A 25,270-nucleotide genomic window follows, 5' to 3' on the forward strand; every position below is an offset into this window, starting at 1 on the left:
GGTCCTCATCCCTTTCAGATGGTGAAGCATTGCTACCATTACTGGTCCTCATCCCTTTCAGATGGTGAAGCATTGCTACCATTACTGGTCCTCAATTCCACCCCATAATGTTAGCATTTCATCACCTTCTCAGTTGACTTCTCAAAGTATTGCCATACGGGACTTTGCTGCTGTCGCTTGCCTTTCTCTGCCATTTATACAACGCATAATGACGATGGTGGAGAGTCAACTAGAAGATAATTGATTCCTCGACTCCTTGCACGTCGATTCCCATTTCTGAGTGTTAAGATTTGATTCCTCTCTGAATCAGCTCCTAAGATTCAATCTTTTTGGAACTGAGGAAACTGATTAGGACTCCCAAGTGGCGCAGCTGTCTAAGGCACTGCATCTCGGTGCTAGAGGCGTCACTACAGACCCTGGTTCGATTCCAGGGTCAGCCGGGAGTTCCATAACCAGCCGGGAGTTCCATAAAGTCGTCCAGGTTTGGCCGGGGTAGGCAGTCATCGTAAATAAGAATTTGTTCTTAACTGACTTGCCTAGTTAAATAAAGGTTCAATAAATAATGGAAATAAATCCTCGGGTAGCAGAAATGACCCAGCCCTAGTTGATCACCTTGATGCAGGTGCTAATGGAATGTAATATAATCTTGATTAGCATTTGAGAAGATTTCCTGTCTACCATTCCATGGATCACAGTGCATCACAGCCAAGTCCTGCAAAGTGTGTGTTTGTAGTAATCTCAGTGATTTCCATATACACCACAGACAGTTAGGATTGAGCTCGCGCCCGATTTAAGACCCTGTCTGTACCTATCAGTCTGTCTACATCCCTAGTACCCTCAGGCTCTCTGTCTGTGGCCTTGTAAGGAGACCTGGCCCCTGTATACACAAAGCATCTCAGAGTAGGAGAGATGATCTAGGATCAGTTTAGCCTTGTAGATCATCATAAATCAGATTTATATGGACAGATTCTAGATCAGCTCTCCTACTCTGAGACGCCCTGATGATTATTGCCAGCTCTGGGTAGAAGTTGCCTGTAGGATCTTGGATCAGCTTACTCTCTCTGAATCCTAAGCCTAACCATTAGGCAGGGAAACACGCATCTTTACATCAGTGTCTATGAGAAGCTTCATCCTTATAGGTCAGTGTGAGTGCCAGTCCCCGTGGGCCTGTAGAGCCCCCTGGTGTTCAGTCTTGGTATTACCACTGCTATGTTTTCTCCAGTCACAGCTAATGGAAGGGCCTTTACTGCAGTGTATCCCAAAGGAGAGTCTCCGCAGATACTTTATGGCCACAGCTTAATGCTGCACAGGGCCAGTAATGCTGGGTTGGTTTATTGTGTAGGTCACAAGACAATCTGAAAGGCCCAAGATGGGGCACGGTGCATATCAGTTTGAAACCATTAAAGCCCAGCCTCCGATACATGACGTTGTATGAAGTGCTGAAGACCATACTGTACGGGGGGTGTTTATCTCTATACTGTACGGGGGGGTTTATCTCTATACTGTACGGGGGGTTATCTCTATACTGTACGGGGGTGTTTATCTCCATACTGTACTGGGGGTGTTTATCTCTATACTGTACGGGGGGTTTATCTCTATACTGTACGGGGGGTGTTATCTCCATACTGTACAGGGTGGTTGTTATCTCCATACTGTACAGGGTGGTGGTTATCTCCATACTGTACAGGGTGGTTGTTATCTCCATACTGTACAGGGGGGTTGTTATCTCCATACTGTACAGGGGGGTTGTTATCTCCATACTGTACAGGGGGTTGTTATCTCCATACTGTACAGGGGGTTGTTATCTCCATACTGTACAGGGGGTTGTCCATATCTCCATACTGTACAGGGGGTTGTTATCTCCATACTGTACAGGGGGTTGTTATCTCCATCCATACATACTGTACACAGGGGTTGTATCTCCATACTGTACAGGGGGTTGTTATCTCCATACTGTACAGGGGTTGTTATCTCCATACTGTACAGGGGGTTGTTATCTCCATACTGTACAGGGGGGTTGTTATCTCCATACTGTACAGGGGGGTTGTTATCTCCATACTGTACAGGGGGTTATCTCCATACTGTACAGGGGGTTGTTATCTCCATACTGTACAGGGGGGTTGTTATCTCCATACTGTACAGGGGGGTTGTTATCTCCATACTGTACAGGGGGGTTGTTATCTCCATACTGTACAGGGGGGTTGTTATCTCCATACTGTACAGGGGGGTTGTTTTCTCCATACTGTACAGGGGGTGGTGGTTGTTATCTCCATACTGTACAGGGTGGTTGTTATCTCCATACTGTACAGGGGGGGTGGTGGTTGTTATCTCCATACTGTACCGGGGGCTTTGAGACCTGAGGTGAAAATGCAGTCCATTATTTGTTATCACCCGTTCCTGTAGTAAGTGGTTGAGTGTCTCCCTGGCTAGTAATTACACAGTAGAGGTTCTATTCAGTCACTGTATTTGAAGGGCTTCTGTAATAGTACGACCCACTTTGTACATCTTTTTCTCCCCTCTCCCTTTCTGTTTAATTACTGGTGTTGTGGGGCTGTCCTTGGTGAGAGTGGTGTTGTGGGGCTGTCCTTGGTGAGAGTGGTGTTGTGGGGCTGTCCTTGGTGAGAGTGGTGTTGTGGGGCTGTCCTTGGTGAGAGTGGTGTTGTGGGGCTGTCCTTGGTGAGAGTGGTGTTGTGGGGCTGTCCTTGGTGAGAGTGGTGTTGTGGGGCTGTCCTTGGTGAGAGTGGTGTTGTGGGGCTGTCCTTGGTGAGAGTGGTGTTGTGGGGCTGTCCTTGGTGAGAGTGGTGTTTTTAGCGGGGAGATGCTCACCTATTCTTGGTAGCCACTCTGACTGGCGGAATAACATAGCCTCTAGGGTTGGTATTACTAGACATAGAAGCCCTACAGTGGAGACATCTATCTTGCTCTTCCCCCTCTCTCTATTTCTCTCTCTATTTCTCTCTCTATTTCTCTATTTCTCTCTCCATTTCTCTCTCTATTTCTCTATTTCTCTCTCTATTTCTCTCTCTATTTTCTCTCTATTTTGCGCTCTTTCTCGCTGGATCTCTCTCAATCTCACCCTGATTTTCAGTCCTCCCCTTTGCCTGGTCTGTTTCTCTCTCATCTCCCTCTCCCTTATCTCATCTCTCTCACTTATCTCTTCTCACTCTCTCATCTCTTCTCTCTCTCCCTTATCTCTCTCCCTTTGCTCTCTCTCCCTAATCTTTGCTCTCTCTCACTTATCTCATTACATTTACATTTACATTTAAGTCATTTAGCAGACGCTCTTATCCAGAGCGACTTCTCTCTCACTTATCTCTTCTCCCTCTCCCTTATCTCATCTCTCTCACTTATCTCTTCTCTCGCTCTCATCTCTCTCTCCCCTATCTCATATCTTCCTCCCTTATCTCTCTCTCAATTTCTCTCACTTATCTCACCTCTCTCCCTTATCTCTCTCTATCGCTCATCTCTCTCACTTATCTCTTCTTTCTCTCATCTCTCTCACTTATCTCTTCTTTCTCTCACTTATCTTCTCTCTCTCTCTCACTTATCTCTAATCTTTCTCATTTATCTCGTCTCATCTCTCTCTCTCACTTCTCTCATCTATCTCTCCCTTCTCTTATCTCTCATTTCTCATCTCTCTCTCCTTCTATTATCTCTCTCTCTCAATCTCTCAATCTCTCACTTCTCTCATCTCTCTCTCACCTCTCTCTCATCTCTCACTTATCTCTCTCATCTTTCTCACTTATCTCTCTCTCATCTCTCTCAGCTTTCTCACTTATCTCTCTCAATTCAATTTGCTTTATTGGCATGACGTAGCAATGTACATATTGCCAAACTCTTACTTTGGAGATTTACAATATGAACATAATTAATAATAATAATCAATATTGTCAACAGTAACAACAATAACCATACTTTGAACAATAACAGTAAGCATAGAGGACATGTGCAGGTTGGCTGGTCTGTCAGACACTGTCCCTCATCGTATGGCAGGCAGCAATGTAGTGCCTCTGTCTCTGTATCTCTCTTGCTCTCTCTCTCTCTCTCTCTGTCTTTGTGTATCTCTCTGTCTCTGCGTCTCTCTTGCTGTCTCTCCTCTCTCTCTCTCTCTCTCTCTCTCTCTCTCTCTCTCTCTCTCTGTCTCTTTGTGTCTCTCTCTGTCTCTGTGTCTCTCTTGCTGTCTCTCTCTCTCTCTCTCTCTCTCTCTCCCTCAGTCCTCCTCTTTCCCTTGCTGTCTCTCTCTCTCTCTCTCTCTCTCTCTCTCTCTCTCTCTCTCAGTCCTCCTCTTTCCCTTGCTGTCTCTCTCTCTCTCTCTCTCTCTCGCTCTCTCTCCTCTCTCTGTCCTCCTCTTTCCCTTGCTGTCTCTCTCTCTCCTCTCACTCTCTCTCCTCTCCTCTCTCCTCTTTGTGTCTCTCTCTTCTGTCTCTCCCTCTCTCTCTTGTGTCTCTCTCTCTCTCTTTGTGTCTCTCTCTGTCTCTGTGTCTCTCTTGCTGTCTCTCTCTCTCTCCTCTCCTCTCTCTCTCTCTCTGTCTCTCTCTCTCTCTCTCTCTCTCTGTCCTCCTCTTTCCCTTGCTGTCTCTCTCTCTCTCCTCTCTCTCTCTCTCTCTCTCTCTCTCTCTCTCTCTCTGTCCTCCTCTTTCCCTTGCTGTCTCTCTCTCTCTCCTCTCTCTCTCTCTCTCTCTCTCTCTCTCTCTCTCTCTCTCACAGTCCTCTTTCCCTTGCTGTCTCTCTCTCTCTCTCTCTCTCTCCTCTCCTCCTCTTTCCCTTTTGTGTCTCTCTCTCTCTCTCCCTCTCTCTCTCTTTGTGTCTCCTCTCTTTCTTTTGTCTCTCTCTGTCTCTGTGTCTCTCTCTCTCTCTCTCTCTCTCTCCTCTCTCTCTCTCTCTCTCTCTCTCTCTCTCTCTCTCTGTCCTCCTCTTCCCTTGCTGTCCTCTCTCTCTCTCCTCTCTCTCTCTCTCTCTCTCTCTCAGTCCTCCTCTTTCCCTTGCTGTCTCTCTCTCTCCTCTCTCTCTCTCAGTCCTCCTCTTTCCCTTGCTCTCTCTCTCTCTCCTCTCTCTCCTCTCTCTCTCTCTCTCTCTCTCTCTCTCACAGTCCTCCTCTTTCCCTTGCTGTCTCTCTCTCTCTCCTCTCTCTCTCCTCTCTCTCTCTCTCTCTCTCCTCTCTCTCCTCTCTCTCTCTCTGTCCTCCTCTTTCCCTTGCTGTCTCTCTCTCTCTCTCTCTCTCTCCATCTCTCCTCTCTCTCTCCTCTCTCTCTCTCCTCTCTCTCTCACAGTCCTCCTCTTTCCCTTGCTCTCTCTCTCCTCTCTCTCTCTCTCTCTCTCTCTCTCTCTCTCCTCTCTCTCTCTCCTCTCTCTCTCTCTCTGTCCTCTTTCCCTTGATGTTTCTTTCTTTCTCAGTGCCCTCAGCGGTGGTGGTAGCTCTTTATAAAGGCTCTCATATACTAGCCTGTCTCTCTGTGTGTCTCTCTGTGTGTCTCTCTGTGTGTTACAATGGAAGAAGTGAACGGTGAACATTTCTCTGGTGAGGGCTAGCCATGACACATTAATGCCACCTGCCTTGGAGCCCTATACAGTTTTATCTCATGGCTGCTAGAAGGATGCAGTACATATATCATTTTAATAAACATGAAATGGCATGCTTATGGCTTTTGCTTTGGTCATATGACCCAAGGGATTGTTTGTTCCTTTGATGCTGGTGACTTTTACAAATATCAAACTCACTCTGAGGAATTGTACCAAGGTACCATGCCATGTGTATAGTGGTGTACTCTGTAGAGATATGTATCCCAATGTGTATAATGGTGTACTCTGTAGAGATATGTATCCCAATGTGTATAATGGTGTACTCTGTAGAGATATGTAACCCAATGTGTATAATGGTGTACTCTGTAGAGATATGTATCCCAATGTGTATAATGGTGTACTCTGTAGAGATATGTATCCCAATGTGTATAATGGTGTACTCTGTAGAGATATGTATCCCAATGTGTATAGTGGTGTACGCTGTAGAGGCATGTTGTCTCTATGGCGACGGTACCACATCCACAATAACACATCTGAGCTCTGCTGTGGCGTGTTGTCTCTATAGCGACGATAACACGTCTGAGCTCTGCTGTGGCGTGTTGTCTCTATAGCGACGATAACACGTCTGAGCTCTGGTGTGGCCTCTATAGCGACGATAACACGTCTGAGCTCTGCTGTGGCGTGTTGTCTCTATGGCGACGGTACCACATCCACGATAACACATCTGAGCTCTGCTGTGGCGTGTTGTCTCTATGGAGACGATAACACATCTGAGCTCTGCTGTGGCGTGTTGTCTCTATGGCGACGGTACCACATCCACGATAACACATCTGAGCTCTGCTGTGGCGTGTTGTCTCTATGGCGATGGTACCACATCCACGATAACACATCTGAGCTCTGCTGTGGTGTGTTGTCTCTATGGCGACGGTACCACATCCACAATAACACATCTGAGCTCTGCTGTGGCGTGTTGTCTCTATGGCGACGGTACCACATCCACGATAACACATCTGAGCTCTGCTGTGGCGTGTTGTCTCTATGGCGATGGTACCACATCCACGATAACACATCTGAGCTCTGCTGTGGTGTGTTGTCTCTATGGCGACGGTACCACATCCACGATAACACATCAGAGCTCTGCTGTGGCGTGTTGTGTCTATGGCGACGGTACCACATCCACGATAACACATCCACGATAACACATCTGAGCTCTGCTGTGGCGTGTTGTCTCTATGGCGACAGCCAGAGTAGACTGACAGCTGGTCAGGACGGGTCACCTCTGGAGAGCTGTTGTGTCCTGAATTATACACCTCTCTCTGTATGGGCATCAGGAGGCCAGGCACACTGGGGAATCTAGGCCCTCCTGTAGGCTCTTCTTGTTTGCGTACACGCCTACGCACGCACACACACTTTAACTACATTTTGCAGGAGCTTGGTGGTAGTAGAACTAAATTCAAGTCTTGGTGGTGTTTTCAGTAGTTCATGTATTTGTGCCATCCAGCGGTGTAGCTAACTACTGGGACTACACACACAACGGTGTAGCTAACTACTGGGACTACACACACAACGGTGTAGCTAACTACTGGGACTACACACACAGCGGTGTAGCTAACTACTGGGACTACACACACAACGGTGTAGCTAACTACTGGGACTACACACACAGCGGTGTAGCTAACTACTGGGACTACACACAGCGGTGTAGCTAACTACTGGGACTACACACACAACGGTGTAGCTAACTACTGGGACTACACACAGCGGTGTAGCTAACTACTGGGACTACACACACAGCGGTGTAGCTAACTACTGGGACTACACACACAACGGTGTAGCTAACTACTGGGACTACACACACAGCGGTGTAGCTAACTACTGGGACTACACACACAGCGGTGTAGCTAACTACTGGGACTACACACAGCGGTGTAGCTAACTACTGGGACTACACACACAGCGATGTAGCTAACTACTGGGACTACACACAAAAAACAAGGAAATATGGGTGAAGTAGGCAAGAATTTCCTTTTGTTTTTTGTCAGCAGACCTGCCTAATTCTCACTTGAAACTGTTTTTGTGTTTAATTGGCTAAATTACACATTATGTAAACATCTGACTCCAGAGTGATCTGTTCTTACAATTTTATATTCTATTACATTTCAAAGTTACTTTAGTTTAAGTAAACTACATTTTTCTTAAATGTAGCTTAACTTCTTCCAATGTGAAGTAATTGGTAGCTTGGTCAACTATTTTTTCCCAACACTGCACACACACACCCAATGTTAATCTTCCCGCAATTTAGAAGCGTTCACTAATGCTGTCGTGAAATAGTAACCAAAGCCTGTAGATTTGAGTTTGACAGGCAACTATCACATTCCTCCTACCGCTATAGGAAGCAGGGAGGCCCAGCCGGCGTCCACAGACGAGCCCTGATCCCCATATCACAGTCCCAGCTCCGCATTGATTATTCATGCCTGTGTGCTGTCATGTGCAGTGCCCACTGGAGCTCATTAATTGGCGAGAGAGTGAGCAAGGGGGAGGGAACAAGGGGGGCAGAGCCAGTCTGAGCGGTCTGAGAGAGGGAAGCACAAGAGTGAGAGAGAGGGTGGTGAGAGGGTAAGACTACAGACAGAGGATAAGACTGGATTTTTCTGTGGTGTGATCTCTCTTACCACTAGTTAGCCTGCTACAGGAGACCGAAGAGGAATATCAGGCTTTCTATCTCATCTTCATATCAAAATCAACCCTGCATCTCTTCTTGGACCTACGGCTAAGCCCCAGCCATGACGACCTACTACCACAACCATGAGTACTGCTGCGGGGGCCCCGGGGGCTGCAGTCCCAGCCTTGGGGTGGTGGACTCCAGGCAGGGTAAGATCCTGGGGAACCAGACCCAGAATCGGCATCGGTTCCAGCAGTCCCAGATCCAGCTGCCTCTGATTCACAGACAGCAGCAACACCTCCTGCAACAGCAGCTCCAACAGCAGCTCCAACAACCACAGATGCAGATCCAACACCAACAGCAGCTCCAACAACCACAGATGCAGCTCCAACAACCACAGATGCAGCTCCAACAACCACAGACGCAGCTCCAACACCAACAGATGCAGATCCAACACCAACAGCAGCTCCAACAACCACAGATGCAGATCCAACACCAACAGCAGCTCCAACAACCACAGATGCAGCTCCAACAACCACAGACGCAGCTCGAACACCAACAGATGCAGATCCAACACCAACAGCAGCTCCAACAACCACAGACGCAGCTCCAACACCAACAGATGCAGCTCCAACACCAACAGCAGCTCCAGCAGCAGGCACTACAACACTACCAACAGCTACAGCAGCAGCAGCAACATCACCTCTACCACCATCATCCCCCTCCCCAGATGCAGCAGACCCCTCTGTTGAACCGCCACCCACTGCTCTCACCACAGCTCCCCCTACAGAGCCCCCAGAGGAACTACAGCTCCTGCACGCTGCCCGCCTCCATGTCTAAGAGCCGGGTGAAGTTCACCAACCTGAGGGACAGCATGAAGAAGAGTCCTACCAAGAGTAAGGCCAAGGTCCGGGCCACACATAAGCAGAGTGGCTGGTGTTCCGACAACTCTCCGTGGGCCTCAATGTCACTGGAGAATCCACCCCAGGTATGTGTGAGTGTATAGGGGACCGACCTGGGAGAAACCCTTGTAGGTGTCTTTGGGATGGACCAACATGGAGATCGTATTGAAAACCGGTGTAGGTATTTGTGAGAAGAGGTCAACATGAAACTACTACAGAGTTACAGGGGAATAGAACCACCAAGAGGAGGGGAGAACCTAAGCCTGGATATCTGCAAAGGTTTGTGGGCTGAAATCACAGAGTCCTTGTGGAGACTCAGTTGGTTGGAGTTTACATGGTGCTGGCCTGGCAAGGCCTGCCTGGGTTAGAGCTTCTGGAGAGAAACGGGAAGAAGAATGTTGTGAGTGTGTTTTGTTGTTGTTGACGTTAATGTTGTCGTAATGGTCAGAGTGAGCCAATAGGATTCACATGGAGGTCTGGAATATTAAATGAACATCATGCTTCCTCTAATAAACCGTACTATGAGAGTGATGCATGACTGCTGACGAAAAGCAATGATGTGTGGCTTTATAGCTTAAGATAGAAGTTTCCTTTAATTACAGATCTAGGGTGGGTGGTATCTGACCCTGTGTCCGTATCAGTGGCAAGCTCTGTCTACCCCAGTTATAATATTACTGAACCTCTGTCTACCCCAGTTATAATATTACTGAACCTCTGTCTACCCCAGTTATAATATTACTGAACCTCTGTCTACCCCAGTTATAATATTACTGAACCTCTGTCTACCCCAGTTATAATATTACTGAACCTCTGTCTACCCCAGTTATAATATTACTGAACCTCTGTCTACCCCAGTTATAATATTACTGAACCTCTGTCTACCCCAGTTATAATATTACTGAACCTCTGTCTACCCCAGTTATAATATTACTGAACCTCTGTCTACCCCAGTTATAATATTACTGAACCTCTGGCTACCCCAGTTATAATATTACTGAACCTCTGGCTACCCCAGTTATAATATTACTGAACCTCTGGCTACCCCAGTTATAATATTACTGAACCTGTCTACCCCAGTTATAATATTACTGAACCTGTCTACCCCAGTTATAATATTACTGAACCTCTGTCTACCCCAGTTATAATATTACTGAACCTCTGGCTACCCCAGTTATAATATTACTGAACCTCTGGCTACCCCAGTTATAATATTACTGAACCTCTGGCTACCCCAGTTATAATATTACTGAACCTCTGGCTACCCCAGTTATAATATTACTGAACCTCTGTCTACCCCTGGTATAATATTACTGAACCTCTGGCTACCCCAGTTATAATATTACTGAACCTCTGGCTACCCCAGTTATAATATTACTGAACCTCTGGCTACCCCAGTTATAATATTACTGAACCTCTGGCTACCCCAGTTATAATATTACTGAACCTCTGGCTACCCCAGTTATAATATTACTGAACCTCTGGCTACCCCAGTTATAATATTACTGAACCTCTGTCTACCCCTGTTATAATATTACTGAACCTCTGTCTACCCCTGTTATAGTATTACTGAACCTCTGGCTACCCCAGTTATAATATTACTGAACCTCTGGCTACCCCAGTTATAATATTACTGAACCTCTGGCTACCCCAGTTATAATATTACTGAACCTCTGGCTACCCCAGTTATAATATTACTGAACCTCTGGCTACCCCAGTTATAATATTACTGAACCTCTGGATACCCCAGTTATAATATTACTGAACCTCTGGCTACCCCAGTTATAATATTACTGAACCTCTGTCTACCCCTGTTATAGTATTACTAAAGACCTTCTAGCAAGTAAACCAGGTCTTGAAGTTGATAACAGAGAATAGTTGACCATCAGCTAAGTTTGTGTTCTCATCCAAGGCACTCAACTTTCAAGTTCAGTCCAACTTGTTTGGGATGTTGAGACAGTGTGAGCTGGAGGCCATAACTCTGGACTGGGCCTCCTGATCGAAGATAATGATCCAAGCTAATTTTAGCTCTGTCATGGCTGCCAGGCTGTTTTGTGACAGTACAGATCCATAACTAGTGTGTTATGGAGCGACCTCGGGACTAGTTTATGGATCTCCCTCTGTGTGTCTGTTACACTAGTTTACAGTCTAGGGAGCAGACAGTATATACGCCAAACTAACAGGGAATATTGAGTTGTAAGTGGGCTTGGCTAATGGCTAACGTATGCAGGAATGTGGCCTCCATGTTGTCTTGGTTTTGGGGTTTTGTGTAAAATACCAAATGTGATTTTCCTAGTCAGTTTAACTATTGTTGCTGAGACGTTTTTATTGAGGCTAGCACAGGTCCTCCAGGTAGATGTGCATTGGTGTAGAGAGTATTTTGTAGCTAATATAAAAGGTGCAAAATGCCAGTGTTCCAAAGGGGCCAGAGAGACCCACAGGACCCTGCCCTCTAACCTCTGGGGGATGAGGCGACCCTGCCCCCTAACCTCTGGGGCATGAGGCGTCCCTGCCCACTAACCTCTGGGGGATGAGGTGACCCTACCCCCTAACCTCTGGGGCATGAGGCGACCCTGCCCACTAACCTCTGGGGCATGAGGCGACCCTGCCCACTAACCTCTGTGGCATGAGGCGACCCTGCCCACTAACCTCTGGGGCATGAGGCGACCCTGCCCACTAACCTCTGGGACATGAGGCGACCCTGCCCACTAACCTCTGGGGCATGAGGCGACCCTGCCCCCTAACCTCTGGGGCATGAGGCGACCCTGCCCACTAACCTCTGGGGCATGAGGCGACCCTGCCCCCTAACCTCTGGGGCATGAGGCGACCCTGCCCCCTAACCTCTGGGGCATGAGGCGACCCTGCCCACTAACCTCTGGGGCATGAGGCGACCCTGCCCACTAACCTCTGGGGCATGAGGCGACCCTGCCCCCTAACCTCTGGGGCATGAGGCGACCCTGCCCCCTAACCTCTGGGGCATGAGGCGACCCTGCCCCCTAACCTCTGGGGCATGAGGCGACCCTGCCCCCTAACCTCTGGGGCATGAGGCGACCCTGCCCCCTAACCTCTGGGGCATGAGGCGACCCTGCCCACTAACCTCTGGGGCATGAGGCGACCCTGCCCACTAACCTCTGGGGGATGAGGCAACCCTGCCCACTAACCTCTGGGGCATGAGGCGACCCTGCCCCCTCACCTCTAGCTCAGATATACAGTGCATTTGGAAAGTATTCAGACCCCTTGACTTTTTCTGTATTTTTTTACGTTACGGCCTTGTTCTAAAATGTATTTCAATAATTAAAATCCTCAAAGTCCACACATAATACCCCATAATGACATCACAATACCCCATAATGACATCACAATACCCCATAATGACAAAGCGAAAACAGGTTTTTAGATTTTTTGGCAAATGTATAAAATACAAAAATATATATCCTATTTACGTATTCAGACCCTTTAATATGAGACTTGTGGTGCATCCTGTTTCCATTGATCATCCTTGATGTTTCTACAACTTGATTGGAGTCCACCTGTGGTACACTCAATTTATTGGACATGATTTGGAAAGGCACACACCTGTCTATATAAATTCCCGCAGTTGACAGTGCATGTCAGAGCAAAAACCAACCCATGAGGTCGAAGGAATTGTCCGTAGAGCTCAGACACAGGATTGTGTCAAGGCACAGATCTGGGAAGGGTACCAAAAAATGTCTGCAGCATTGAAGGTCCCCAAGAACACAGTGGCCTCCATCATTCTTAAATGGAAAAAGTTTGAAACCAACAAGAGTCTTCCTAGAGCTGGCCACTCGGCCAAACTGAGTAATCAGGGTAGAAGAGCCTTGGTCAGAGAGGTGACCAAGAACCGGAAGGTCACTCTGACAGAACTCCAGAGTTCCTCTGTGGAGATGGGAGAACCTTCCAGAAGGACAACCATCTCTGCAGCACTCCACAAATCAGGCCTTTAGGCTTGTGTGGGCAGACGAAAGCCACTCTTCATTAAAAGGCACATTCCACCCTTCTTGGAGTTTATCAAAAGTACTCTCAGACTATGAGAAACCAGATTCCCTGGTCTGATGAATCCAAAATTGAACTCTTTGGCATGAATGCCAAGCGTCCCATCTGGAGGAAACCTGGCACCATCCCTACAGTGAAACATGGTGCTGGCAGCATCATGCTGTGGCAATGTTTTTCAGTGGCAGGGACTCGAGAGAAACTGAACTGAGCAAAGTACAGAAAGATCCTTGATGAAAACCTGCTCCAGAGTGCTCAGGACCTCAGACTGGGACGAAGGTTCACCTTCCAACAGGACAATGTCCCACAATGAGCACACAGCCAAGACTTCAGGACAAGTCTCTGAATGTTCTAGAGTGGCCCAGCCAGAGACCAGACCTGAACCCGGTCTTTGGAGAGAACTGAAAATAGCTGTGCAGCTAAGCTCCCCATCCAACCTGACAGAGCTTGTGAGGATCTGCAGAGAAGAATGGGGAGAAACTCCAAAAATACAGGTGTGCCAAGCTTGTAGCCTCATAAACATAGAAGACTCGAGTCTGTAATCGCTGCCAAAAGCTGCTTCAACAAAGTACTGAATAAAGGGTCTGAATACTTAAACCTAAAAACCTGTTTTTGCTTCGTCATTATGGGGTCTTGTGTGTAGATTGATGAGGGTAAAAAATGATTTATTCTATTTTAGAATAAGGCTGTAACGTAATAAACTGTGGAAAAAGTCAAGAGGTCTGCATACTTACTTTGGGGTGTGAGGCAAGGCCGTGGGGAGTGTGTCGGGGGGGGGCTCAGTGGGCTTTTGTCAGGGAGCGCTGACACAGTGTCCTTCAGCCTGGCCTGCTCTGCTGAGGGTGGGGAGGGTTGACCCAATGCTGGACTAGCTCCTCATGAAGGCACGCATGCACACACTAGGAAAATAAGGTATACCCAAAGGTGCTTCTGCCCAACTGAACCCCTCTGTAGTCTTATAACATTCTGTATACTCCCCTTGTGTAGTCTTATAACATTCTGTATACTCCCCTTGTGTAGTCTTATAACATTCTGTATACTCCCCTTGTGTAGTCTTAACATTCTGTATACTCCCCTTGTGTAGTCTTATAACATATTGTATACTCCCCTTGTGTAGTCTTATAACATTCTGTATACTCCCCTTGTGTAGTCTTATAACATTCTGTATACTCCCCTTGTGTAGTCTTATAACATTCTGTATACTCCCCTTGTGTAGTCTTATAACATTCTGTATACTCCCCTTGTGTAGTCTTAACATTCTGTATACTCCCCTTGTGTAGTCTTATAACATATTGTATACTCCCCTTGTGTAGTCTTATAACATTCTGTATACTCCCCTTGTGTAGTCTTATAACATTCTGTATACTCCCCTTGTGTAGTCTTAACATTCTGTATACTCCCCTTGTGTAGTCTTATAACATTCTGTATACTCCCCTTGTGTAGTCTTAACATTCTGTATACTCCCCTTGTGTAGTCTTATAACATTCTGTATACTCCCCTTGTGTAGTCTTAACATTCTGTATACTCCCCTTGTGTAGTCTTAACATTCTGTATACTCCCCTTGTGTAGTCTTATAACATTCTGTATACTCCCCTTGTGTAGTCTTATAACATTCTGTATACTCCCCTTGTGTAGTCTTATAACATTCTGTATACTCCACTTGTGTAATCTTATAACATTCTGTATACTCCACTTGTACTGAGGGTCTAAAATGACCCGCCTTCACTAAACCACGAAAATATAGCAGCTTAATTGAATTTTAAACCCAAAATCTATTTTGCATGTAGAAACATCCTGTCATTCATCACAAACTTTGTGAATATCTGGGTTTTCCCTCTTCACAATGCAGAACGGCTATTTAATAATTGGACACCATTCGTTTTTTTATTATATCACACCTGTCATAATTGTTTTCTTTACTAAAGTAGAGGTTTATTATTATTATTATTGCTAAAGCTACTGCATTGGTCTAAACATACATTTTGTTAGCAAGAGATAGCACTTGTATAGCCTAAGAAAGTAGCAGAAATGTGCAGAAAGTAGTTTTGAATGCATTTTATTGAAGGGAAATAATAACCGTCTTGAACTTTTTTGGCAACATAGTGATATATTCTTATATACTGTACAATGAGGAATTCAACTTCAAAATACTAGTCTTCTCCCATTTTTTTTTAACCATTGCCCCCACCCACAAGGTTGACATAGTATTTGTTTTACAGTCCTTTGGGGGGCAGAATTGGCATCTCCTCCTCTTGCCTGCCCCAGCTGCAGCCTCAGGTGGATCCGGACAAGATTCAGCCCCCTGAACAGCTTTCACAAGCGCTGCAGAGGCTGCTGTGTGGGGGAGGTGCTCCTGTCTTTGAATGTGTGGGGTTACAAGTGCCTTTCCCAGCTGCTCTAGGAACACCCTCCTCTTGTTCTGCTTATCAGGCATCCAGGTAGGGTTGATCTTGTTCCATATCACAAAGGCATTGTATGAGGACACATCAATGATGTTATGGAAGCTGACCAGGGGCCAGTGGGCAGTCATCCTCCTGCAGTTCTAAGTTCCAATCACCTTATCCAGGTTGTCCACATCTCCTTTGTTGTGGTACACTCAGTCACTGATCTCAGCCATTTTGTGTAGTGTACTCAGGAGGACCACATTCTTGTTCCTCTATGGGAGGTAAGAAACTAGAGTGGTGGTGGGGGTGAAGGTAACCTTTTATGAGAAGGCCTCTCTCCCCCTTGTTGTGAGGAGTGCAGGGGGGAGCTCAGGCTTGTTCTTTCTAACTGTGCCAACCCTGGTGATCTTCCTCTTCAGGAGCTGCTGGCTGAGTTCATAAGAGGTGAAGAAATTGTCACGTGATTTTGTGCCCCCTTAGTCCATCTGTCACATCAAACACAACCCTCATCCCCTGGTTCTTCTCTGGGCCTCCACTGGTCGGCTTCCCTGTGTAGACTTGCATCTTCCAAGCGTAGCTGGATTGTGCATCACAGGCCACTCATATCTGGATGCCAGACTTTGCTGGCTTGCTGGGCAAATACTGCCGGAAAGGACAGCGACCTTTTGACAAAAGAGATTACTATCAGTAATTAGTATCAGTGTTAAAAAACAATCACATAAATCAATGATCTTGATCAATGATATTACAGCAATACATAATACAATGAACAGTGAAACTCACTTACATTACAGATATGATCTTATGGTCGTCAGATGCTCCACCCATTTCTCCCAGAACTCTCTTATGGCTCCACCCACTTCCCCCAGACCTCTCTTATGGTCGTCAGATGCTCCACCCACTTCCCCCAGACCTCTCTTATGGTCGTCAGATGCTCCACCCACTGCTCCCAGACCTCTCTTATGGCTCCACCCACTTCCCCCAGACCTCTCTTATGGTCGTCAGATGCTCCTCCCACTACTCCCAGACCTCTCGTATGGTCGTCAGATGCTCCTCCCACTGCTCCCAGACCTCTCTTATGGCCGCCAGTTTGTCTCTCACACGTCTTGAAGGTCTTGACTCAAGGTTATCAAATCGTAGCATTCTTGAGAAAGTGTGAAAGACTTCCAGTGGCATCGTGGCACGGAAAATCCCCCTTCCACTCTCTGCATACCAGAGACTACATGTAGCCTCGCTTCGGGACCTATACACACCCACTAAGATTAGCAGCCCTATGTAGGCACGCAGGTCAATCTCATACATCCTTTTCCTGTTGTCTCCATATTTATGGAAACCCTCCAAATTTGTCATCTCCAGGATGATTTTTTCGATGGCTGGTGTGATGAATATGTAGAATGTTGAGGCGATGTCCTGGGCATGGGCAACTGCATGTCTTGGGGGTCATGGGGTCATCCTTATGACATTTTGTGCTGCCATCCTGCCCTGGCTGTCATATGGTGACAATGGTGTTATTTTGCTGTTCTTTTTTGCTGTTCTTTGACAAAAATGTCTCTCTTTCAGCTTGGGGGATTTATTCTTCATCTCAAATCAAAATCAAATGTATTTATATAGCCCTTCGTACATCAGCTGATATCTCAAAGTGCTGTACAGAAACCCAGCCTAAAACCCCAAACAGCAAGCAATGCAGGTGTAGAAGCACGGTGGCTAGGAAAAACTCCCTAGAAAGGCCAAAACCTAGGAAGAAACTTAGAGAGGAACCAGGCTATGTGGGGTGGCCAGTCCTCTTATGGCTGTGCCGGGTGGAGAGAACATGGCCAAGATGTTCAAATGTTCATAAATGACCAGCATGGTCAAATAATAATAAGGCAGAACAGTTGAAACTGGAGCAGCAGCACGGCCAGGTGGACTTGGGACAGCAAGGAGTCATCATGCCAGGTAGTCCTGAGGCATGGTCCTAGGGCTCAGGACCTCCGAGAGAGAGAGAAAGAAAGAAAGAGAGAATTAGAGAGAGCATACTTAAATTCACACAGGACACCGGATAAGACAGGAGAAGTACTCCAGATATAACAGACTGACCCTAGCCCCTCGACACATAAATTACTGCAGCATAAATACTGGAGGCTGAGACAGGAGGGGTCAGGAGACACTGTGGCCCCATCCGATGATACCCTGGACAGGGCCAAACAGGAAGGATATAACCCCACCCACTTTGCCAAAGCACAGCCCCCACACCACTAGAGGGATATCTTCAACCACCAATTTACCATCCTGAGACAAGGCCGAGTATAGCCCACAAAGATCTCCGCCACGGCACAACCCAAGGGGGGGCGCCAACCCATCTGAAGATGATGCATCGTGCTCTGGGTTCTTCCCCATCTTCTTCTTCAGATACCTCCTCCTCTTCTAAATCACTGTTCGCTGAAAAAATCAGATCTGCGACCTGTTGGGCACTGAAACGTGTACTCATGGCTTCAGCAGAGAGAGAACTGCGGGGGACTGTCATCTGCACCACCTTTATAGAGGGGGGGGGGACTGTCATCTGCACCACCTTTATAGAGGGGGGGGGACTGTCATCTGCACCACCTTTATAGCCTCTGACTGCATTCCCCATTAGTAAACAATGCTTTTAAGAAATGTTTATTTTGTCTGAAATAGTTTTTATTTTGTCTGTGAACTTGAGTTGTGAAGGGGAGATGCTGCACATGAAAGTTTTAGTTTTGTCTGAGTTCAATCAGTACCACACAATCTCAATGTCTCGTGTGTGTGTTTCTTTGTTTGTGTGTGTGTGTTTGTGTCTTTGTGTGTGTGTGTGTGTGTGTGTGTGTGTGTGTGTTTTGTGGTGTGTAAATTATTTTATAACTGCTGGGTCAAAAATGACCCTAAGACAATCTTCGTACCCTGGTGGTGTACAGCTTCGTACCCTGGTGGTGTATATCTTCGTACCCTGGTGGTGTATATCTTCGTACCCTGGTGGTGTATAGCTTCGTACCCTGGTGGTGTACAGCTTCGTACCCTGGTGGTGTACAGCTTCGTACCCTGGTGGTGTACAGCTTCGTACCCTGGTGGTGTACAGCTTCGTACCCTGGTGGTGTACAGCTTCGTACCCTGGTGGTGTACAGCTTCGTACCCTGGTGGTGTACAGCTTCGTACCCTGGTGGTGTATAGCTTCGTACCCTGGTGTTGTATATCTTCGTACCCTGGTGGTGTACAGCTTCGTACCCTTGTGGTGTACAGCTTCGTACCCTGGTGGTGTACAGCTTTCATGGAATTATGAACAAGGGTGATGTTTCACTTTTTCTAATGTTAGGGTCACTCAAGGAAAACTCATAAAATATATAATTTAGGGTGTTTTCTCCGCTGTTATACATAGTGTGTGTGGGGTCATTTTTGACCCTTAAGATAACACAAGGGTTAAACAACAATGGGAAATCAGGTGCTCGACTGAGGGACTTGACAACGAGAAAAAGGAGCACTTGTAACGGCGTTCGTCTGTTGTTGAAAGAGAGGACCGAAATGCAGCGTGGTGGTTACTCATGTTCTTTAATGAATGAATGACGATACATGAAATAACTATTAAATACGAAAACAACAAACGGAACGTGAAACCTATTACAGCCTATCTGGTGAACACTACACAAAGACAGGAACAATCACCCACGAAATACACAGTGAACTCAGGCTACCTAAATACGGTTCCCAATCCGAGACAACGAGAATCACCTGACTCCGATTGAGAACCGCCTCAGGCAGCCAAGCCTAACTAGACACACCCCTAATCATTCACACACCCTGGACTGACCAAAATATATAACGAAAACACAAAACATATTGACCAAGGCGTGACAGCACTCTGTTGCTATGGAAATCTGATTTGTTTTATTGTCCCGTCAACACATGTATCAGTTTGTGTTGCGGCATGATTCACCCTCATCACACCACAACTCAGTTGTATTCCCTCCTCACATAATGTGTGAATTGAAGGCTACAGTGTTTACACCACGATGATGATGTAGGATGATATCAGTGCTGTGTGTGTACGGAAGGTGTAGGATCTTAATTTGATCACCCTGTTGAAGGAAATCTTTCCTGTAATGCAGGAAATGTAAAACTCCAAAAAAGGCTTCTGAAGTTTATAATTTATACTTTGAAATTTCAAACTTGATTTTCCCTTCTGAAAAATGTATCAACCCCTAGAAGAAAGTCCATTAATTATAATCCACATAATAATTAACATTTCCTGTTGCTGCAGGATTATTTTCCTGCTGTAGCAAACTGGCTCGAATTAAGATCGTGTGTGTGTGTGTGTGTGTGTGTGTGTGTGTGTGTGTGTGTGTGTGTGTGTAAAGAATAACACTAAAAGCTCCACTCATCAGTGTCATTCTGGGTTAATTTACAGCTAAAGCACGGCCACTTCTGTCAATGGAGCCACCAGATCAGACTAACATTGGGTCCACTGAGGAAAACTGTCAATGAGTGTTATTTACATTGATAGGCTGGAGAGGAGCACATGGTAGCTTTGGGTCCGTACTCACAAAGCGTCTCAGAGTAGGAGTGCTGAGGATGGAACGGCCATGTTTTCCATGTTTTTATATAGGAGCGTCTGTTCTTGCTTTCCTACGTGTGACTGTTGATGTTCTAGAACCCTCAAATTAAATTCTGGAACTCGTAGCCAGTTCCACTGCTTTTTTCTAGTCAGGGACCGATTTGAACCAATGAATGATCCTGCATAACAGAACCAGCAGTAGCCCATACCTCGTAGGGTCAGAGTTGAATACCTCTATTCTATAAGGTCTAATGGACTTGTTCCTCAACATGTTAAATATCTGCTGGAATTGAATTATATCTATGTATGTCCATAGTGTCCTGGCTTAGCGTTTTAATATACTAAATCTCTTTTCCTTTTTATCTTGAGAAGAGAAACCTGTTTACCTAAATGTTCCTCAAAAACCAAATACATTTAAGCGATCTGCATATTTCACCCTAAAGGAATGTTCACATCGTTCTCAGTACTCCGTCAATAACATAATAGTAAATCCTGCCTGGGTAGTCTCACGAGCAACATGCCAAATCTCCAAACTTTAACAGCCTTTCTGATACTGCGGGGTTGAGCCCCTCCCTCTCCCTCTCTCCCTCTCCCCCTCTCTCCCTCCCTCTCTCTCTCTCTCCCCTCTCCCCCTCTCTCCCTCCCTCCCTCCCTCCCTTTCTATTTTCTCCTCTCATCCCTCTCTCTATAATCTACACACATTAGAGCCCTCAGCAGCTGCCACTGCCAGACAATCCTCCCTCACTACCACATTATCATAATTCAGTTTAGAACATTACCATATTTGCTTTCTCTCACTTGTTTTCTCTCTCTCACTTGTTTTCTTTCTCTCTCTCACTCAATCTTTCTCGATTCCTCTCTCTCACGTTCTCTTTCAATATCTTTTTCTCTCTCACTTACTCACGCTCTTCTCTCTTTCTCTCTCTCTCTCTCTCTCTCTCACACACTCCTCTCTCTCTCTCTCACACACTCCTCTCTCTCCCTTCCTCCCCCCTTTCTTCCCGTTCAGCATGTAGATATATCATTGTGTGTTACTGCATCAGTGTTGTGTTGCACAGTGTGTGTATTCTTGCCTGTGTGTTTTACCCTGACCCTTGACCTCCATTGCCATTGTTTAGCAGCCAGATGTGGTGGTCCCGCCCCCCGTACCCATAATCCCTGTGATCCCCATCCCAGCCGAGACCACTCCTGTCATCTCTCCACCCTCCTCTCTGCCTGCACCCGCGTCACCCACGTCACAGGTCATCCTCTCTTCCCTATTTCCCCTCCTCTCCTCTTTATTTTTTTTTACACACCTCCCATTTTGCTTCTGTTTTGGTGCTGGAGTTTAAAGGATTCTTGTTTTTGAGGGAGGGACTTGCTAGTTGGGGTGGTTGTTTTGTAACCTCAGGACCTGTAGGAGAGGAGAGACAAGCCCAGTGAAGACCAAGGGATCCTGGAGGGAGTTGTCTGTTATTAACCATGTAGTTGGGGATGTTTGGGTCGACGCCATAGCAACGCCACAGCTGTAGGCTTCAGGAGTTAATATTCTGCAATAGAAGAGTGTCATGTTGCCGTGGTGATCTCTAACCGATGCTTTCATAATGTTGTACCAAAACATGCGGAGAGTAAGTTATTAGTTTTTGTCTCACCCCAAAACAATGTTTTTGTTTTGCCTAATATTTTTTGTAACTTTGTAATTTCTGTTGTTGTTGTGTTTAGCTTTTGTAATGTACTTACAGGGGAATCGCGAGGTGAAAAAAAACATTTTATTTTATCATTAAATATTTTTTAGAACCAAAACTGAGTTCATTTTTGTGCTTTTCTGTTGCAGGCAAACCCACCTCCTGTGGTGGTCAACACAGACAGCTTGGACAGCCCCCCATATGTAAGTCTGCATTTCTTTACACACACACACACACACTGAGCTGAGCCCCAAATAAACCATGGTTATTAGAGAACTGTAATGTAATGATCATGTCACCGTGTTAATGACAATAAAGGATAAACACCAGGAAGTAACAGACTACAAATACAGTGTCCTTTTCAAATCAAAATCAATTTAATGAAATAAATCTCATTTCATTTGTCACATACACAGTTTCCAGCAGGTATACAAGGTGCAGTGAAATGCTTATGTGCTATCTCCCTCAACAATGCAGTACATCAGTCAACATCAATAGAGTCATGTCAAACATAGCAAGTAAAAGAAGATGTAGTATAGTAATAATGGACTGTATTAAGTGGGTAGTGACTTGGTCACGCAGCACAATAAATAGTAGATCATTGAACAGCAGCGTTGACCTTGTGTGGGTGTGTGTTTATGGGTGTGTGTGTGTGTGTGTGTTTATGGGTGTTTGCGTGTGTGTTCTTGTGTGTGTGTGTGTGTGTGTGTGTTTATGAGTGCTTGTGTGTGTTTATGAGTGCTTGTGTGTGTTTATGAGTGTTTGCGTGTGTGTTCTTGTGTGTGTGAGTGTTTTATGGGTGTTTGCGTGTGTGTTCTTGTGTGTGTTTATGGGTGTTTGCGTGTGTGTCCTTGTGTGTGTGAGTGTTTTATGGGTTCGCTTCTAAGTTTGTGTGAAAGGGTTAGATATTTGGGTACTCAGTGCAGATGGCCTCTATAAGGTTCAGGTGACCTCTTAAGGTGCAGGTCTGGGGTCAGCTGTCTGATGGCCTGGTGGTAGACTCCTGTTGGTGTTTATTTGTATAGCACAACGTAGTTTATGTTAAAGTGAAATACCATGTAAAAAAAATAAAAAACTTTTTTTACCGGTGTTACCAGCCGGAACTAGAAATCAAAGATGTTATTATGTCTGTCTGAACCTCTCTTTGTATGCAGCAAAAACATTGTACTGTATATTTTACATTCATTATTACTTTCTGTTAGATTAACCAGGCTCACTGAAGCTACCAGAATAGTGTATTTAATCTGGGCTGGGGAAATGCCTTCCATTGAGATTATGTTTATTGAGATTACAGACCACTGCGTGGTCTGGTCTCTGTGCATAAATCTACTGGGGGGGGGGGATATACAAGGTATTCCTCGTCATCCCATGTAAGCCCACCGCTAAATCTAATGGTCAATGAATAGCACACCTAATACTGCTGTTCCCAGTAAATAGCCATCCATCTAAAGCCCAGTGACCAGGACTTGTTACTGTATTAAAGTAGTGGAAGTAGGGGGGTGATCTTTGATTTATTGATTTTGTGAACTTTCATCGACATTGTTGTCGTATTTATTTATTTATTTTTATACCTTTATTTAACTGGGCAAGTCGGTTAAGAACAAATTCTTATTTTCTATGGCGGCCTAGGAACAGTGGGTTAACTGCCTGTTCAGGGGCAGAACGACAGATTTGTACCTTATCAGCTTGGGGGTTTGAACTTGCAACCTTCCGGTTACTAGTCCAATGCCCTAACCACTAGGCTACCCTGCCGCCCCGTATTGGCTTAGCTATGATGGTAGGGAGAATTTAAAACATTGAGCTGCAACCAATACATATACTATTGTAGGGACGTTAGCCATTTACTTTATTTTCGTATTCTTACCTTTTCTTACTTCTTATTTTGTTGCGTTGTTGAGAAGGAACCTGCAAGTAAGCATTTAATTGGACAGTGTTTACCACTAATACAACTTGAAGCTTGTCTTTGAGTGTATCTACCAGGGTTAGGATCAATGCAGCTCATAAATTCCAATTCAATTCTTGATACCGCAGAGGGTCTGCAACATTGTAGACTTATTAGAATTCCCCAAAAGGGTATTTTGTTTAATAGTAATAACATTATTTTAGGCGATTTAGAAAAACAGGCCATTCTATTTTTGGCTGATATGGTAGCGAATACATTAAATCAGAATATCAAATTGGGATAATGTTGTAGGTTACACCAGCAAGTATATGAATATTTGCCAGGGCATATTATTTTAATTTCACATGGTGATGTGGGAAGCTAACTGGCTAGCTAGCTTGTAGATAAGAAGTTAACCAACTTGGAGATGTGGAAAGCTAAAAGGCTGGCTAGCTTGTAGTGTTTAACCAACTTTATCCAACTTGGAGATGTGGGAAGCTAACAGGCTAGCTAGCTTGTAGTGTTTAACCAACTTGGAGACGTGGAAAGCTGAAAGGCTAGCTAGCTTGTAGTGTTTAACCAACTTTATCCAACTTGGAGATGTGGGAAGCTAACAGGCTAGCTAGCTTGTAGTGTTTAACCAACTTGGAGACGTGGAAAGCTGAAAGGCTAGCTAGCTTGTAGTGTTTAACCAACTTTATAACCAACTTGGAGATGTGGGCTAAAAGGCTAGCTAAGTGTTCAACCAACTTGGAGATGTGGGAATCTAACAGGCTAGCTAGCTTGTAGATAAGAAGTTAACCAACTTGGAGATGTGGAAAGCTTAAAGGCTAGCTAGCTTGTAGTGTTTAACCAACTAGGAGATGTGGAACGCTGAAAGGCTAGCTAGCTTGTAATGTTTAACCAACTTGGAGATGTGGAAAGCTAAAAGGCTAGCTAGCTTGTAGTGTTCAACCAACTTGGAGATGTGGGAAGCTAACAGGCTAGCTAGCTTGTAGATAAGAAGTTAACCAACTTGGAGATGTGGAAAGCTAAAAGGCTAGCTAGCTTGTAGTGTTTAACCAAAATGGAGATGTGGAAAGCTGAAAGGCTAGCTAGCTTGTAGTGTTTAACCAACTTGGAGATGTGGAAAGCTGAAAGGCTAGCTAGCTTGTAGTGTTTAACCAACTTGGAGATGTGGAAAGCTAACAGGCTAGCTAGCTTGTAGATAAGAAGTTAACGAACTTGGAGATTTGGAAAGCTAAAAGGCTAGCTAGCTTGTAGATAAGAAGTTAACCTATTTGGAGATGTGGGAAGCTAACAGGCTAGCTAGCTTGTAGATAAGAAGTTAACCAACTTGGAGATTTGGAAAGCTAACAGGCTAGCTAGCTTGTAGATAAGAAGTTAACCAACTTGGAGATGTGGAACGCTAAAAGGCTAGCTAGCTTGTAGATAAGAAGTTAACCAACTTGGAGATGTGGAACGCTAAAAGGCTAGCTAGCTTGTAGATAAGAAGTTAAAAAACTTGGAGATGTGGTAAGCTAAAAGGCTAGCTAGCTTGTAGATAAGAAGTTAACCAACTTGGATATGTGGAAAGCTAAAAGTCTAGCTAGCTTGTAGATAAGAAGTTAACCAACTTGGAGATGTGGGAAGCTAAATTGGCCCAGCGTTGTCTGGGTTTGGCCGGGGTAAAGGGAAAAGGAGATAACTAATCAGTTATACAACT

The 25,270-nt window shown here is 45.4% G+C and overlaps 2 protein-coding genes across 13 annotated transcripts in view; both read left to right on the top strand.

Annotated features, from left to right (window-relative positions):
• The window catches only part of LOC115119585 (disks large homolog 1-like), a 340,988-nt gene that overhangs the window by 168,836 nt on the left and 146,882 nt on the right, over positions 1 to 25,270 (top strand). For 7 of the 12 annotated variants that reach the window (XM_065009266.1, XM_065009267.1, XM_065009268.1 and 4 more), the window contains 2 exons: positions 21,138 to 21,260; positions 21,833 to 21,886. In XM_065009266.1, the coding sequence (XP_064865338.1) occupies positions 21,138 to 21,260; positions 21,833 to 21,886 (177 nt within the window). Of the gene's footprint in view, positions 1 to 21,137; positions 21,261 to 21,451; positions 21,627 to 21,832; positions 21,887 to 25,270 lie in introns of those variants that run through there. The other 5 variants (XM_065009271.1, XM_065009274.1, XM_065009275.1 and 2 more) reach the window with 3 other exon arrangements.
• Positions 8,304 to 9,501, top strand: LOC135564373 (probable basic-leucine zipper transcription factor Q). Its single transcript, XM_065009413.1, has one exon. It carries the CDS (start codon positions 8,304 to 8,306, stop codon positions 9,186 to 9,188), a length of 885 nt encoding a protein of 294 aa, XP_064865485.1. The 3' UTR covers positions 9,189 to 9,501.

This window comes from Oncorhynchus nerka, linkage group LG24 (assembly GCF_034236695.1).
Source record: "Oncorhynchus nerka isolate Pitt River linkage group LG24, Oner_Uvic_2.0, whole genome shotgun sequence".
NCBI classification, from domain to species: domain Eukaryota; kingdom Metazoa; phylum Chordata; class Actinopteri; order Salmoniformes; family Salmonidae; genus Oncorhynchus; species Oncorhynchus nerka.

What these genes read in the sequence shown, in the direction of transcription:
- LOC135564373 (XM_065009413.1), top strand. Translation starts at nt 8,304, where the DNA reads ATGACGACCTACTACCACAACCATGAGTACTGCTGCGGGGGCCCCGGG.